Source organism: Vitis riparia, chromosome 14 (genome assembly GCF_004353265.1).
Source record: "Vitis riparia cultivar Riparia Gloire de Montpellier isolate 1030 chromosome 14, EGFV_Vit.rip_1.0, whole genome shotgun sequence".
Lineage (NCBI taxonomy): Eukaryota > Viridiplantae > Streptophyta > Magnoliopsida > Vitales > Vitaceae > Vitis > Vitis riparia.
The window spans coordinates 27,829,773-27,847,451 of NC_048444.1; the positions used below are offsets into that span (position 1 = coordinate 27,829,773).

A 17,679-nucleotide genomic window follows, 5' to 3' on the forward strand; every position below is an offset into this window, starting at 1 on the left:
TCATATCTCATTTGATATCAAATACCTTAAGATATTAAATTTAATTTTATAATATCCTCGAATATTAAACTTAATGATATATTAAGTAGCATATTTAATGAAATATGTTATTTCATATTTATATTTTATTTATAAAATAAAATAAAAATTATATATATAATTTTATTATTTAAAATAAAAATTGTTTTACATTTTTCTATTAAAAATATAAAAAAAATCTTATGTTTATGATCAAATATTTCAACTTTATAAATAAATAAAAATTATATTATGATATTATTTCCTTCATCTCTCATCTCTTTCTTCCTTTTTTTTCACATATATAACACGGACTCAATATTACTTATTGTAAAAGATCTTTTGTCGCTTCTTATCCTATCATCAATCAAACTATAATATGGTGTGTTATCATTTATTTTATTTTATCTTCTGTTATATCATATTAATCAAATATAATATTGTTATATTCTACAATATTATAAGACCACATGCAATAATCACTCGATATCCCATACATAAGTGTAGAATTACATTTGATACCATTTTGTAACGACTTACTTATTCTTATGTAGATATTGTTTGCTTTTGATCAAAATGGGTTAATCCTCGTATAATTGTTATGTCTCATAAGATTACACGAACATTTTTATGAACAAACTTCTCTTACATTACGAAGCAAATAAAGTTTAGCACTGGAATTAAAAATTAACTCTAATACAAAAGTCATGATAATAATTTTATCTAATTTTTTTTCGGTAATTTTTTAAGAGGAAATTATAATGTTTTTTTTTGGGTAATATTTTGAAAAACTTTCACATTAAAACTTTAGGTGTCTTTTTTGAAGTATTTGGTAAGTGGGAACGGGGAATGGAAGACAAGATCCAAAGGGAGTCATAATCATTGAGAAAAGAGGAATCAAAATCATAACATAGATAACAATGGTTTTTTTCTTTATATTTCCATTATAAAAAATAGTTTAACCATACGAATAAATAGGAGATAAAATTAATTTTTCATTCTCATTATTTATTCCAATATTTCAAACATGACATTTGTGTAATTATTATTATTATTATTTTTAAATAAGAGTCCATTTGGCCCTTCTACTAAACTTTTCATTCACTTGTGCAAATTAAAAGTGTTATCCAAAATGAATCCTTACTGCAATCTGATATTCCGACTTGACCTATTGAACCTCAGGGGGAACCTAAGCTGAAAATCAACATGGAGTGATTTTATTAAAACTCGTTTGGTCATATAACAACTCTTATTTATTTTTTAAAAATTGTTATTTATTTTATTTTGTTTTTAAAAATTATTTAAAGAGAACAGTGGTTAAATAATATTATAAATTTTTTATTTTTAAAAACATAATTTTTTTTTTTAAATCACTCTCTCAAACATATTCTAATATTCTCTTTTAAAATTGATATGAAAATAATCAAATTCAAAATTAAAAAAGATAAGACGTATAGATTTGAGATCATTTCCTTTATCTTTTAATCAAATAATATTTTTATAAGAATTGCTTGCCCATTTTTGTCTGTTTCCGTGTCTATTTTGTGTGATTTTTGGGTTCGAAGTTTTCTTAATTTAAAACGTGGAGAGCACAAAGTTGGGCAAAACACCAACGAGACAGAGACTTTACAAAAGAAAGCCCAATAGCCTATAAAAGGGCCAGGCCCAGGGCCCAATAGTCTCTGAATCTTCCGTTTCTCTCTCAAAACTCTTGCAGATCTGCAGAAAGAAGAGAGATAACACAAGACGACGATGTCGATGGCCATGGCGAGGGCAAGCTCCGGCCTCGCTTATCCCGACCGCTTCTACGCTGCCGCCTCCTATGCCGGTTTCGATGGATCCCCCAATTCATCCTCCAAGGGCGTCAGCTCCAAGTTCTCAAACGACGTCGCTTTGCTCCTTTACGCCCTCTACCAACAGGTTCGCAAAGTGTCTCCAATTTTCGAATTTTTTGTCATGATCCACAATGAATTTGATGTTGTTTCATTGGTGGAGTTTTAATTTGGCGTGCATTGGCAGTTTTTAGCTGTGAATTGGCCGGATCTGGTTTTGTGGATTGGGATCTGTTAGTTTGGATGCCGAGAAATGTTGGGTATTATAGGAAATTATGTTTTAAAAAGTTGGATTTCCACTGATTGGGATAAATATGGAGAAAGAGGAAAAGAATTGTCTGAACTGAGCCTAACACGTATTTGGATCAAATGCGGATCAAGTAGAAACCCCAGTGGACACGTTATTTTCTGTTCTTTTTTTTCTTTTCAGCTTTCTTGGCAGCCAAGAAATGGTTAGTGATCATGGGTGGGAATTTTTTGAGATTGAAATTCTGGCGGGAATTGGATTATATATTTGTTTGCATGACAATTTAGGATTCGGTATATTGAATTCTTTTTTCTATGGTTGTTGGATCTAGGTGTAGCAGTTGAAATCTCAGACATGTTATTAGAGAAATGTTGCTGAACAAGTGTCTGTGTTCATTGTTTTGATGGATTTGTATACCAATGTGTTTTCCCCGTGATTAATTCTGATTGCAGGCTACAGTAGGGCGATGTACCATTCCAAAGCCACGTGGTTGGAATCCCATTGAACAAAGCAAGTGGACGAGGTAACTTTTCTATTTCAAAATTTTGATTTGCATGTTCCCAGTTGCCGAAATATATAGAGATGCTCGTTAAAACACATTGACAAGCTTGGGTCGATTCTTAACTGTGTGCATCCACTACAAGTGACTGGGCTGGCTGTGTATTCAATACGTGTAAACTTGAATCTGATTTCTTAGTCAATTTGGGCTCAATAGACAGTTACAAGCAGAGTAATGCTTAACTATTACAAAATATAAAATTTTTCTTATTGAAATTTGGATGTTAGTTATTTATTTTCTTCTGAAAATTGAATTTAAGCCTGACAATAATACAGGATCGGTTGGCAAGTCAAAACTAGCCAAGCTTTGAACATTTTTACTTTCCTGTAGAATGTATGCTTTCATCATTGAGTTGTTGTCATTAGAATGAATTAAAATTTTCCGTTTTTATTTATTTTTCTATAGTATTTTATTCCGGATGAATTATTTGCTCTTTCCTTAAGTCGCTGCACTTTTGGCATCTTTGGGTGTGATATTTCACACAAAGAGTTGCATTTATAGGTTGCGCCAGGTTCCTTATTAACGATTCACATATTTGACTTCTATATCATAACACATCTGTTGATACCTTCTTGAGTTTTTCTTAAAGGCTTTCCCTGTTTATACAGCTGGCATGGGCTTGGAAACATGGCTGCAGCAGAAGCAATGCGGCTTTTTGTGAAAATACTGGAGGTCCATGCAAACTTAATATGAGATTCGTGTTTTTTTTCATGTAATATGGAACCTCAGTTATTCACTTCTGCTCTTTCTTTTTGAGTAGGAAGAAGATCCGGGGTGGTATTCAAGAGCATCTGACTTTGTTGCAGAGCCAGTGGTAGATGTGGAAATAAATGTGAGTACCCTGGAAATTATACATTCCAACTTTACTCTTTTTGCCTTTGTAGTATTGATGATGATTTCTTATATCAGTGCTAGCTATGGATTCTGTCGTCAGCCTCTCTCTTAGTTATTTATCTAAGTCATAACAGTGTTTATTTTTTGTTTATAGCATCATCCAAAAGTTGAACCAGTTACGGAGAATGGGAACTCTTTTCCTGAGACAAAGACTATTTCTCATGAAAATGGCAGCATGTTGGAAACTCAGGACAAGGATGTTGTCTTGGAGGGCCTTGGTTCAATTGCTGTCTATGATCAGTGGATTGCTCCTTCAGTGTCTGGTCAACGTCCTAAACCACGATATGAGGTATTGGCCTGTCTCCTTTTTAGAATTTAATTGAATCCATCACTGTTTCCCTCCCTTTCTGAACAAAATTTTCTTGAATTTGCAGCATGGAGCAGCAGTTGTTCAAGATAAAATGTATATATTTGGTGGAAACCACAATGGTCGTTACCTTAATGATCTTCAGGTAGGAAAACTATTTGCTTAGGTGTAGAGAGAGCCTAATATGTAAATTTTAACACAGAAAACCATATGATGCATCTCAATATTTGTTAGCCAAAGGTGTGCAAAACATGTTACATAGGAGTGAGAAAGATGGTCACCTTGGTGGGAGAGGAGAAACCTATGTATGGTTGAAAGAGGGGGAGGGGAAGGCAGAGAGGCAAATATGAGTTGTGCGAAGGTGGACTGGTGGAGTGATTACATAAGTTGACTCCTGTTATTACAATTATAACCATCTACTCGATTTGTATCTGTGGAAATTAAGTGGTAGCATTAATGATGATGTGCAACAAAAGCAGGCTACATTTTTTGTTTTTTGATAGGTAAATAACAGATCGTATTAGTAAAGCCTAGAAGCGGCAAAAAAAGTACACATGAAGTGTACAAACTATGCCCAAGAAGCTAGGCAAAAAGAAAGACGAAAACCTTTCTCCTAACTAGACAAAAGCCACTTTATAAAATCAATCATGGACAAAGAATGATCTTCTAAATACACCCTACCCCAATTCACAAAAGTGTACAAAAAAGGAAGTTTTAAAGCTTGGTTGGACCGTTCAATGTCATTGAATACTCTTTCGTTTCTTTCCTTACATAAGATCCACATTAAACAAAAGCAGGCTACATACTTCTTCTAATGTGGTAGCATGAATGATGATGTGCAAATGCATTATATTTTCTTCTCATGTTATATCGGTCTAGTTTCTTAAGCTATTGCTTGGGAAATCTGAATTATAAATTCAATTCTTTACTGTTCAAAGAACAATGCAGGTTCTAGGCAGGCCTGTCTCCTTTGTCATAAAAAACCTTTTAAAAAAAACCTTATAATTCTTTTTAATCTTTAATTTGTATTCTTTTCATCTGGATAGTTAAGGATATAACTTCTTCAATTTGAGGAACAATGCAGGTTCTTGATTTGAGAAGTTGGACCTGGTCCAAGGTTGAGGTTAAGGCCGGGACTGAGTCACTGGAGTCACCATCTACTGTACCATTACCTTCCTGTGCTGGTCATTCCTTGGTTAGTATAGTTTTTCATTTATTTTCTAGATTTCTGGAGACAAAGTTATTGACCTTTGTATGCCATCCATGTCCTGAAATGCATTGTGCCAATATTGAAAATCCTCTTCTTGTGAAATCCATGTTCATATCTCTTTTTTTCTGTAGATACAATGGGAAAATAAGCTTCTTTCAATTGCTGGACACACAAAAGATCCCTCTGAAACAATCCAAGGTACAAGTCAATATCATTTTAACGTCCTCCTATTTCATACAGGATTATGTCACTTTTGCAGAAATATCATTCCAATAAAAGTTAGAACAATGTGGAACATTTTGATTGGGATGACTATTTTAAAGTTTTAGGGGAATTGAGGAAACACTGTGAGAATGTCAAATATCATTATCATTTGAATGAAAACTTCAAAGATAACTAACTAACTCACTATATTTCATTTAGCAGTCCCCTCAACTGAAAAAAGAGAAATATATGTTTGACTTATAATTATTTTTTAATTATTTTGAATTCATTCATATTCCTCATGGATCAGTATATAATGTTTACATGGCACAGTTTCTTGTTTGAAGTTATTTCATGTTAGAGTTAGTTGATGTTTGACTAATGTTGTGAGGAGAGGATCTTTTCGTGCTTGTGTCTCCTTTCATAGCTAGGATTGTAAAAATCATTGAAGCTTTTAAATGCAAGTTTTTCCTTAATTTGAGGTGTAGATAAAATTGAATCTTTAGAATTTTTTACTGCTTGAATAAATCTTCACACTTAAATATTATACATGTTTATTTAATAAAATTAAAAATATTAATACATTTATATTTATCCTTATCTTGATTTGATATTATCAAGGATAAAAATGAAATATTATTAAAATTTTTAATTATATATGCTTTTTTTATAATTATTTTAAATGTTAATAATATAAGAATTATATATTCATGAAGTCATGTTGACATTATAGTTTAAGCAGATTGAACCACCGGTCCAACCAATGAACTATGATCTAATAACTTTTCTAATTCAATGATCAGTTTGATTTTGAAAACACTAGCAACAATGAGTTGGGTCCATGTCATGTTAAAGAATATTCTAAAAATGTACTCAAGCCTAAGTACAACTTGTTAGCATTTTGTTATCTTTTCTTGAAGACTACATGTTTGTTATAGGGATAACATGCATGACACACCATGACACACATGATTTATGTAATAAAAAGATTGGGTTGGGTCAGGCTATATCATGTTCAAATTGACATGTAGTTACCCTATAATATGTATGTTAATCCATTTGATATGATTGTAATCTATTTAACCCAATTAAGACTTTAACTCTATGCAATGAAGTCAATGTAAATTACAAGAACTCTTATATAGAAAACAAAAACTCTAAGAATAAAAAATGTTATATGAGCTAAACTGGTCCAATATGAGTTGTAATCATAGTAGCAACATAAGACTCTATTTAAACGAGTCATATATATATATAAGCATGCAAACATGACACAATAAGTAAATAAGTATGATTGAAATGTCCCAACCTGAACATGATCCTTCTCATAAATGGGTGGGATAGGAGGTTTGACACTTGTCACAATTTGTTTGCAGCACTATTGGACTCGAATCAAACCCGCTAACTTAAAGTCATTTTTGGGTTGCTTTGGTGAATTGTTTTAAGAATTGCCACCCCTACCCTGTTTGTAGTCCTTGGCCCCCTTTTTTTTTCATTTTTTTTAATGGGAATTGAACCTAGAGCCTCCCATATTCCCACCCTAACCGCTTGCCAAACTTTTCATCTAGGAAGTGTGCATCTACCAAAACTGGATAAGTATCACTTAGTTGGTGAATTAGAATTGTAAAATACATCCATATTGATGATTATTGATGATTAGAGGTTGGATTGCTTAATGCAAACTTAAAAATTTGCGTTAGTTGAGATAATTTTTTTCTGCCAAGACCAAATAAATTTACTTGTTCAAATTAAAAGTACCTTGCAGTTTACATTTTAAAATTCCCAGAATATCACCCAAAAAAAAAAAAAAAGCTTAATTTAGGCAGTTTTGTCTTCTTGTTAACACGTAAATTGCAACATTTTTTTGTGGCAAATATTTGTTTGGTTCTATAGACTAGAAAAATTGCAAAGAGACTTCTTGTGGGGAGGGGGAAGTTTGGAGAGGAAAGCTCACCTTGTCAGTTGGGAGAGGGTGTGTGTGAGCAAAGAGAAGGGGGGGCTTGGCTTGAGGAAACTAGTCTTCTTGAACAAAGCCCTCCTTGGAAAATGGGTATGGAGGTTTGCTCATGCCAAGGAGGAGATGTGGAAACGTGTTCTTGTGGCAAAGTATGGGCAAGAGGAATTTGGGTGGAGAACTAAAAAAGCAAATGGGGCGTTTGGTGTTGGGCTATGGAAGGAGATTATGAAAGAAGCAGATTGGTGTTGGAACAATATGGTTTTTAAGGTTGGAAAAGGCACCAAAATCAGGTTTTGGAAGGACACTTGGTGTGGGGATGTGGGGCTGGCCAGGAGATTCCCTAACCTCTTTAATGTGGCTGCACAAAAAAGTGCCACTGTGGGGGAGTTATGGGACCAGTCCGCTGGCCAAGGAGGCTGGAACCTTAGGTTTATTAGAAGTTTCAATGATTGGGAGCTGACCCTGGTTGACGAATTGCTACAAATCCTAAGGAGTCAAAGAATATCCTTGGAGGAAGACTTGGCCGTATGGAAGGGGGGAAAAAATGGGAAGTATGAAGTCAAGGATGCGTATGGGCTGGTGATCAGCCATAGTACCCCTATGTTTCCCAAAAAAGGAGTTTGGGTGGAGAACGTTCCTTCCAAGTTAGCGTTTTTTGCATGGGAAGCTACTTGGGGGAGGGTTCTTACTATTGATAGGCTTCAAAAGAGAGGATGGCAGATGCCTAACCGGTGTTACCTTTGTGGTAGTGAGGAGGAAAATGTAAATCATCTTCTTATTCAGTGTACAGTGGCTGGAGTGTTATGGGGGATGGTTCTTAGTCTGTTTGGAGCCCAGTGGGTCTTTCCAGAAACTGTAAAGGAGGTGATTATCAGCTGGAAGGGTTCTTTTGTGGGCAAAAAGAGGAAGAGAATTTGGAGATCCATACCGTTATTTATTTTTTGGACGGTGTGGAAAGAAAGGAATAGATTAGCATTTAGGGGGGGGGGGGGGGGGAGCTAGCTATACAGAAAATTAAATATTCTTTTGTTTGTAATTTGTGGGGGTGGGCAAAGTTGTATAATGGTGCGGAGTCCCGCTCCCTTATAGGTTTCCTGGAGTGGCTAGCCTCCAGTTGAGGGCTGGTGGGTTTTTTGTTTGTTTTTTGGTCCTTTGTTGTGAGGCTGTCGTCGCCTCGTATACTCCCTGTGTACCTTGCGGCGTTTTCCTTTGCTAATATATTTGTGTTTATGTATCAAAAAAAAAAATTATTATAAAGTTTGATTTCTGTATTGGCATTCATGTGATCATTGAGGTTGCTTCCTCTACTTAAATTGGGAAATATTGGTGGAATGTTCATATATTTTACTGAAATTGGAAAAACACTTTGTATTTTAAGCAACATTTTTTTTCTTCAGTTATAGCTTATTGCTTTTGTTGTTTTCTCTCTGCAGTGAAGGCATTTGATCTGCAAACTTGTACATGGTCAACCTTAAAAACTTACGGCAAGGCACCGGTATTTATTTATTCTTTCCTATATGCAATGATGAGAAAAGTATTGATGAACCTAATTCTAGCAGAAGTTGATGTTGATGGAATTGGGACGATGCTCTGTAGAAGTTGAAATTAGTGTATATTGGGGTAAGTCACAATGTGATGACTATTATTTGTGCTTTGCAGGCGTCAAGAGGAGGTCAATCTGTAACCCTTGTTGGGACAAGCTTGGTCATATTTGGTGGACAAGATGCAAAGAGATCTCTCTTGAATGATCTACATCTTCTTGACCTAGAAACAATGACCTGGGATGAAATAGATGCTGTGTAAGTTGCTTTCTGTAAATGTCATAAGCTTACTTATTTGTCTTTTCCATTTTGTCTTGGTTTTGGAATACCAAAGGATTTACAGAAGCCATTCAGCAGATAGATTGCCCATAATAATGACAAAAATTTCCACAACAAATTTTGTCATTGTTTCTTATGCACATTTTAACTAGGCCACCATTCTATTTACTAATAAAAAAAATAAAAAAAATAAACTAGGCCACCATATTTGAGTTGTTCAATTAGTTTTATGATTTCCATAATTAAGATGTATTGTTATAGCAGTGCCCCTATAACTTCCTGCACATAATGAGGGTGATCCCAGCTATTTCTTTATCCAATATCCTGAATATATGTTATTCTCAAATAAACTTTTAATGAACTAAACAGCAGCATAATTAGAGGAAGTTTTGGAATATATAATGTGGCAAGAGGATGGAGAGAGGGCTACTTTAGGTAGTTCCTCTTCCAGCCCCGTAATATAACAATTTAAGTTTTAATCATTTAGTCAAAAAATATTATTAAAGGTTGAGTTTATGATCTACAGTCATTAACGAGTGAACCCTTTCTTCCAACTGTTATAGAATGTAAAGATTAATATCAGGTTTAAATTTCAATTTCTAAGGTTGATTCTTCTTTGTTATTCTGTAGGGGTGTGCCTCCATCTCCAAGGTCTGATCATGCTGCTGCAGTACATGCAGAGCGTTACCTTCTTATCTTTGGTGGTGGTTCACATGCTACTTGCTTCAATGATCTGCATGTCCTTGATTTGCAAGCTGTAAGATAACTTCTGTATTATCTATACCTTTCAGTATTTGTGTTGTTGTATGATGGGACACTATTATCATCCATTTCGTGTATTTGGATTTTTAGATGGAATGGTCAAGACCCACTCAACAAGGTGACATACCGACTCCACGGGCTGGACATGCAGGTGTGCCAGTTGGGGAGAATTGGTTTATTGTTGGTGGTGGTGATAATAAAAGTGGTATGTATCAAGCTTCCTGACTGCTAGCTAACCTTTATACTTTTCTCAAAATTAACTGGTGGTCTTGGAAATAATAAATATGTGGATCTATTGAAAACCATCATGATGTTCAGTTTTGCATTCCAGAAGTGTGATAGGAGTTGTAACTGCATCTGTTAGACTTCACACTTGTACTACGTAAATATCTACTTTATTTCTCTCCTCTTTTCATTAGAGGCAGATGATGCTATTTCTTCATAGATGTATATTTTTTTTGATAGGCAATATTTCTTCATAGATATGTTCTACTTTAGTTCAAAAAGTGATATTATAGCAGTATCCAGGCCTGCCACTCCTGTGAGTATCTGGTTTAAGAAAGAAATAAGATTAAAAAAGGGATATGCATTATAGGAGTTTGAATTAATTCTTGGAGCTGCACAATGAGGACTGCAGCAACCATTACATGATCTACTACACTATTCTAGATTGGTTAAAGCAGATTTCGGGACTGAAAATCCCAGATGCATTCATAGAAATTTCCTCTGCATTTTGCTAGCAAAGATGACTGCTTGTGAAGAAATTAAATATTTGTACAAATTTTAAAAATCATCAAATTTCCAAAAATATTAAAACACTTATTAATTGGAATTTATTTCTTTCTTTTAACTTCTTGCAGGGGTCTCTGAAACTGTTGTCTTGAACATGTCCACACTTGTGTGGTCAGTTGTAACTACCGTTCAAGGGCGTGTTCCTCTTGCTAGTGAGGTATTCTACTTAATAGGTTAATGATAGCATATATTTCATAATTCTAGTCATACCTGTAAGATGCAGAACATCTAAACTTGAGATACAATAGTTTGTAGACATATTATGCTATAAGAAAGCATGAAGTAAAAGTTAAAGCTGAAATGAACCTTCATAACAGTTTTATGCTACTTATAGAAATTATGGATGGTCTAGTAACATGTATATCAGTCAGATAAAGTGTGAAACTAATGCAATATTCTTAATTAGCTTCTTCAACATTAAGCATGTTTTGAAAGAATAACTTCTTTTGGACAGTTATACTGGTGAGGATAGATGAAGTAGACTGTGGAGTTTACTGATCTCCGAAAGAACGAATTTGCATTAAGTGTGAAACATTTTGGGGTTTAAAGGGTGAAGTAAGGACAAATATGCAATACTGTTTACCTTTAGTCTTATTTTCTTTTCCAAAATGATAAAAGGGATGGGCCTGGGAAGAACTTCAGAATTGTAACTGGCTAGGATACCTGTCTTCTCAAAACAGTTGAAACAATATAAATTGTGATGCCAGATCTAGGCAGAATGGGAATATGGGCCTTTGGATGATCAAACGAGAAGCTAGCCAGTTGGAGTTCGAGATCCAGTTTATTACCCACCTTTTATTGAGATTCTCATTAATTGTGTGAATCTATGGATGGCAAGACTGAGTTGGATTTGCAAATATAGGACAAATGCCCTCACTGCCACTTCTTTTTGCTAGGACTTCATAGTGTTGAGGTAGAGCTTGCAGGCTGATGAAGGTTTTCAGAGAGCAGTAGCAGTCTTTCTCCTGCAAAAACTACCATTTCTTTTTAATTGTAATTTGCTAGTGGTGAAGTACTCTTTGTCCTTCAATGATTGTTTTTCTTCTTAACAAACTACGTGTTGGGTATGCTGCAAATATCAGAAATAATAAAGAGGTTCAATTTTGGTGATGTTGATCCAACTGTTAAGTAGAACTTGTACTTTGCTTTTGCTTTGCACCTGCTATATTGTTTACATACATGCCTTGTCTTGTCTAATTTATAATGTTTGGGTCTGATTAAAGGGCAATCCATGCAGTGGCACTAAATAATAAAGATTTATGACAAAGTCTTTTATATATGTTTTTTTTGCTGTGAAACTGCCTTCAACACAAGGCATTTAGCACTTAATCACTATCGGATTGTTTGCAATTGCAGGGCTTGAGTTTGGTTGTAGGCTCCTATAATGGCGAAGATGTTCTCATATCTTTTGGAGGATACAATGGGCGGTACAGCAATGAGGTTAAGACCTATATTTACTACTTTGTGTGCCTTTCAGAGTCCTGCCCGTTCCTCATCTTTATTATTTATTTATTTGTTTACTTGCTGTTAGGTCAACGTTCTTAAACCTAGCCATAAATCAAGCTTGCAAACAAAAATAATGGAGCCTGTGCCTGAAAGCGTTTCTGCTGTGCATAATGCTACTAATGCCACCAGAGATGTTGAGTCTGAGTTTGAAGCAGGTCAAGAAGGAAAAATAAGGGAAATTGTTATGGACAATGTTGATTCAGAACCCATGGTAATATCTTGTTTCCATTTTCTCCTTTTTTTATTCTGTCATAATTGGTTGGACACTGCTGCTAAGATATCCTCCATCATATTGTTGGCATGCAAAATATACTGCTGATGGAGTTTGACCTGAATCATTCTCTCTTAAGAATGGTGACAATCATAAATTTATATTAACTGTAAAAGGTTTTGAATAGTTCATGGTTTTTCTTTTTTTAATTAGGTGAATGTAATTTTCATGAATGTTCTCAACAATTCTGTAGCTGTTCATTAAAGTGTTGAATTAGTCCCAAAAATTTCAGAATAAAAATACATGCTGTTTTTTTAATAGAAATGAATTGCTTCTCCCATTTAGAATTGCTTATTTGTTTATTTTTAATTGATCACAAATCGTATTACCTATTTTTCATCCAAACTAGCTTTCCAGCTTTGTCCACATGTTACAACTAGTTATCCAGTTGAACTAATAATCGTTGTTTTCAAATGAGTCCTGAATCTTTTATTTCTAACTATGCTTTCTAATTTATCCCTTCCCTCCTAAATTTTATAATTGTGTGCAGAAGATAAAAAATGAAGAAACTGGTGAAGGTCTTATTGCAACTCTGAAGTCAGAGAAAGAAGAGCTAGAATCATCACTCAACAAGGAGAAGACGCAGTCTCTCCAATTAAAGCAAGAGTTAGCAGAAGCTGAGACTCGAAACTCAGACCTGTACAAGGTAATTACTTCTGGTGTTTAATTGATATTCAGGGAGAAGTGTGCATTGTTTTGTCTTTGTACCTTTAGGCTCTTTTGTCATGTTGAAAGATATGATAGGAATCCTTTATTTATGACTACTGGATGTGATAGCGAAGAGATAGTTATTTCCTTGAGGGGAAGACTTCTGGCCATGTTAGACAAAAGATGAAAAAGAATTGAAAAAAAAAATTGCTCCAAATTTTCGCGAGTACTTCCATCAAAATGATGGGCTTGGATGTATTATGAAAAGTTACATGACTAAGCAGTGATAATGTTTTAAACTGACCCTTCTTAAAGATTAATTTTCAATTGAGAATCGTTTCCATAAAAAACAATGGAGCTTTTAGTGAAGCTTTGGTTTCAAATATTGAATCTTGATCCTATTACTCTTTGTAATTCCTTTCCAATTTTCATCATTTTGTACATTAGGTAACTGGAATTTTGTCATTGCATGCTGTTTTAGATATAAGAAAAGGATCCTAACAACTTGCTTCCAATTGTGGGAATGTACGAAATTACTAAGTTCCTTCGAGAGTGCAAATGAACTTGAATTACCTTCAATTTTGCTTGAAAGCAAGCTTCTCCTAGCACAGAAAGTAGCTGTCCCTTCTAATAATATCTCCTTAACTTTTCTGTATTCACGTGGCAGGAGCTCCAATCAGTACGTGGTCAACTTGCTGCTGAGCAGTCAAGATGTTTCAAACTTGAGGTATGTGCTCAATCTTTGGAGCACCCGCCCCTATTTTGTTCTCAATCATTTGATTTATTACTCTATTTCAGCATAATTAGGAATTGTTTTCTGTCAAAGAAAGACTGTAAAGAGTTGTCATTGTTTGTTCAATGTTAGAAATTACTTTCATGGTTACCCTAGGTTTTACCGGATTTACTCCGCTCTTACTGCAACGGAAATCAACTACATCTACCCAGAATACATTATTTCAATACTGGAAAACGAGAAAATATTTAGATCCAAAATGTCCTTTTCCTTTTTCAAGTTCATGGCCGAGGTTTTAAGATTTCAGCCTGAACTCATCCTCCTTGATTTGATTTGATTTAATCTAAACCCCAAACCTCCTCAGTGATTGTCACAATAAGGGTCAAGGTCATATGCTAATTAACTGTTGAACCAACAGGTGGACGTTGCAGAACTTCGACAAAAGCTACAGACAATGGAGACCCTACAAAAGGAACTTGAGCTGCTACAGAGACAAAAGGCTGCCTCAGAACAAGCTTTAAACGCAAAACAGAGGCAGAGCTCAGGTGGCATGTGGGGTTGGCTTGCTGGAACACCAAATGAAAAAGCCGATGATGCCTGAAAAATCGGTACCCTTTTGTTACACTAGAAGACACTTAGATTTGGTTGTCATCCATTATTTTTGGGGTCAATGATTTTTGTGGTCTTTTTTAACCCAGTTCTTTCCTTTGATAGAAAATAAGACATAGGTGTCTGCTGGCTGAGATGGGCTTTTTCTCATATGAATACATGTTGTGTAAGTTTTTACTATATGTAGTTTTTGCATATGACAGTCACAATTTTTATCTGTCTGTAATTGAATCCAAAAAATATGATTGAAGTATAGGCTTACCATTTGTACTCTGCACTGAGAGGATGATTTGAACAACTTCCCCAGTCTCTTATAATTCTTGTTGTTTTACCTCCTTTCATATTACCATTATGAGGTGATGGCACTATAAATTTCACTTTGCTTTTATATTCTTCTTTTTTAAAATTTAAATTTCACATATAAATAGGTGCTATTAGTTTTATTTCACATATTTTAGCTTTAAATTTACCTTTTAAAAATAGTCATTTTGTAAAATTATTTTAGTTTCAAATTTGGAATTAAACTATCTATATGCATTTAGGGTCTATTTGGGAACTGTTTTTTAGAATAGTTTTTTGTTATCTAAAACAAGAAACACAGATAACATGTTTGACAACCAAAAAATATTTTATATTATTGTTTTAAGAAATAATTATACAAATATGTGGAATAATTAAAAATATAACATCAAATATAAAAATTATTTTTAAAACATATTTAAAAATATTTAAAATAGGTTCGAAATATTTTGGGTTTTCAAACATATTTTTATTTTATAAAAATCATAAAACAGATTTCAAAAGTTGTTCTTAAAAACTAGTTTTTAGAATTATTTTTTAGAACAGTTATCAACTTGTCCTTATATTTTCTTCATTTGGTTTTGCTTGTAAAGAATTAAATAATCCAATTTCTATTTATTTTTTCTACCTTAAACAAATTCCATATTTACTAAATTTAAGTATATCCACATTAACACATCCTAATTACATTATTAAATTTAAGTCTCTAATTGTGTACTTAATGCTTAGTATCACATATAAATTTGGATGATTTGAATTCTTATTAAATTCAACTCTTCCTCTATAATTGATATAACTTACTGCCATAGTTTGTATAACATGATTGAGGTGAAATTTTCTCTTCCTTTTAAATGAAATTAATAAAAAACCTAATTTAGTTTTAGTTTCTGTCCTTTTTTCTTTTACCCATATGAAATAATGATTTTATATTAATACAATTTATTCAAAAATTTAAATCGAGATATAGGGCATGTTTGACATTTGTTTTTTAGAACAATTTTTTATTTTTTAGAACAAAAAAAATAGAAAAATAAATTTGACAATCAGAAAATTGTTTTTTTTTTTCATATTCTTGAAATTATAAAATATGGTATTTTCATATAATATTTTTTATTTTCAAATAATATTTTTAAATTATTTTCAATTGTTTTTTTTAGGGTTGTTTAAAAAAAATATTTATATAAATATGTAAAATGATTAAAAATAAAGCACTAAATATAAAAATTATTTTTAAAACATATTTAAAAATAGGTTTAAAACATTTTATGTTCTTAATAAACTTTTGTTTTACAAATCAAAATTTATAAGTAACCAAACTAACATAATCCATTGTATTTGAGATTTTATTTTCTAAATCTTCTCAATTGTGTCATTAAGAGAAAAAAAAAAGGTATGTTTTCATGTACTTCTTTATCAACAAAGACTAATAAGATTAATATGAGTTACAAATCAAGGGAAAATTTCATTTCCACCTAAATAGTTAATTAACGTAATATATTAATGATCCTCTTAATTATGTAATTAATATTTACACAAATTAGAAATTTTTCGTGATTAATTCACTAACATGATACGTTAGATTCATAACTCTATTTTCTTTTCAAATCCCATATTTCGAGTTGTGTAATTTATGTTAATGTCGATCAAACCTTAATTTTCATTTTTGTCATTTATTATATTCAAAATTTTAGGCTACATTTGATTAATGAGACATAATAGGATCACTTACATATCATGTGATATCTTTTTGGATGTAAAATGCATATCCTAAAATATGATTTTTAATGAAATATGATATCCTTAAATATTAAACTCAATGGACATTATATCAACATATCCAATGAAATATTTAATGCTATGTCTATATTTAATTTTTAAAATAAATAAATAAATAAAATAAAATATATTTTTACTTTTTAATATTTAAAATAAAAAACATTACATTTGGATATTTGCTATCTAAAAATGGTATGAAATTTCTCTTACCATTTAATAATATTTATGATTAAAATACCCACCATGATAATATTTATTCATATTTTAATTATTTTTAGTTATTTTTTAAAATACTCTACAAAAAGCACCCAAAAACATCTCAAATTCTTAAAAACAACATAAATTCTCAAGCAACTATTTCAATAAAAAAAAAAATTACTATTCATATTTTTTGAGTTGGGAAACTCTTTTGAAAAATAGTTGGAAGCCTTTATTCTTTTTTGTGCGATCCACAATAAAAAATAAGGGAAAAATATGTTTGGTTTAATAACCAAAAACTGTTTTCTATTTTTAAGAAAATAAAATATGCTATTTTCAAAAAACAATTTTTAATTGTTTTCGGTTACTATTACTTATTTTCAAATGGTTGTTTCAAAAAATAATTATACAAACACATATAATTATTAAAATAAAGTATTAAACATAAAAAACATTTCTAAAACATAATTAAAATATTAAAAATATTTTAGGTTTCCAAATATATATATATATGTTTTTTTTTTTTTTTTAAATAGAGGACAAGTTTCAAAACCTATTTTTGAAAATAGATACAAAACAAACCCTAAGTGTTTGGCATAAAAATTGAGGGACCTAATTGATACTAGTTTTAAAGTTCAAAATTTTTTCTTCCATATCTTTTACTTTCTTGCCAAAAATATTCACATACAAAATTTCATCTTCTTAATTATATAATTAATTTTAATACTATTTTAGATCATATAATTAAGAGGTAGTGTAGAAAATTGGGCATCACTCATCCAAAATTCAAAAATCAAAATTTTATTTTACATTTCTTTCCTTCACCCCTCTTACAATAAAAATATTAATTTACAAAAAATCAATTTTTTAAATAAATTTTCTTACCTTTTATATTGTAAAATAAAATATTAATGTGCAATAAATACACCTTCTAAATTACATTATGAATTTCAAGAATCCACTAGTTTATATAATTAAATTATTTTCTAAATTTGAGTAGCCCCTACTAATTTCAATAATGTCCATAAAATCAAAA

At 32.1% G+C, this 17,679-nt stretch overlaps 1 protein-coding gene across 3 annotated transcripts; it reads left to right on the forward strand.

The window, feature by feature from the left end:
• The first annotated feature begins 1,701 nt into the window (after positions 1 to 1,701).
• On the forward strand, positions 1,702 to 14,684 carry LOC117930384 (acyl-CoA-binding domain-containing protein 4). 3 transcript variants are annotated; one of them, XM_034851015.1, is made up of 19 exons: positions 1,702 to 1,938; positions 2,550 to 2,620; positions 3,265 to 3,328; positions 3,417 to 3,488; positions 3,645 to 3,839; positions 3,925 to 4,002; positions 4,942 to 5,052; positions 5,199 to 5,265; positions 8,662 to 8,723; positions 8,888 to 9,027; positions 9,679 to 9,805; positions 9,901 to 10,015; positions 10,671 to 10,759; positions 11,959 to 12,042; positions 12,134 to 12,319; positions 12,870 to 13,025; positions 13,695 to 13,754; positions 14,179 to 14,368; positions 14,475 to 14,684. In XM_034851015.1, the coding sequence occupies exons 1-18, from the start codon at positions 1,771 to 1,773 to the stop codon at positions 14,359 to 14,361; spliced, it is 2,028 nt and encodes a 675-aa protein (XP_034706906.1). In that variant the 5' UTR covers positions 1,702 to 1,770; the 3' UTR covers positions 14,362 to 14,368; positions 14,475 to 14,684. The 3 variants fall into 3 exon arrangements, with proteins under 3 accessions (XP_034706906.1, XP_034706907.1, XP_034706905.1); XM_034851016.1 differs by having other exon boundaries at positions 12,873 to 13,025; positions 14,179 to 14,684; XM_034851014.1 differs by having other exon boundaries at positions 1,703 to 1,938; positions 14,179 to 14,684.
• The last annotated feature ends 2,995 nt before the right edge of the window (positions 14,685 to 17,679 follow it).

What these genes read in the sequence shown, in the direction of transcription:
- LOC117930384 (XM_034851015.1), top strand. Translation starts at nt 1,771, where the DNA reads ATGTCGATGGCCATGGCGAGGGCAAGCTCCGGCCTCGCTTATCCCGAC. An exon ending in CCTGTGCTGGTCATTCCTTG is followed by an intron (nt 5,053 to 5,198) that starts GTTAGTATAGTT and finishes TTTTTTCTGTAG; the next exon opens with ATACAATGGGAAAATAAGCT. An exon ending in TCCCTCTGAAACAATCCAAG is followed by an intron (nt 5,266 to 8,661) that starts GTACAAGTCAAT and finishes TTCTCTCTGCAG; the next exon opens with TGAAGGCATTTGATCTGCAA.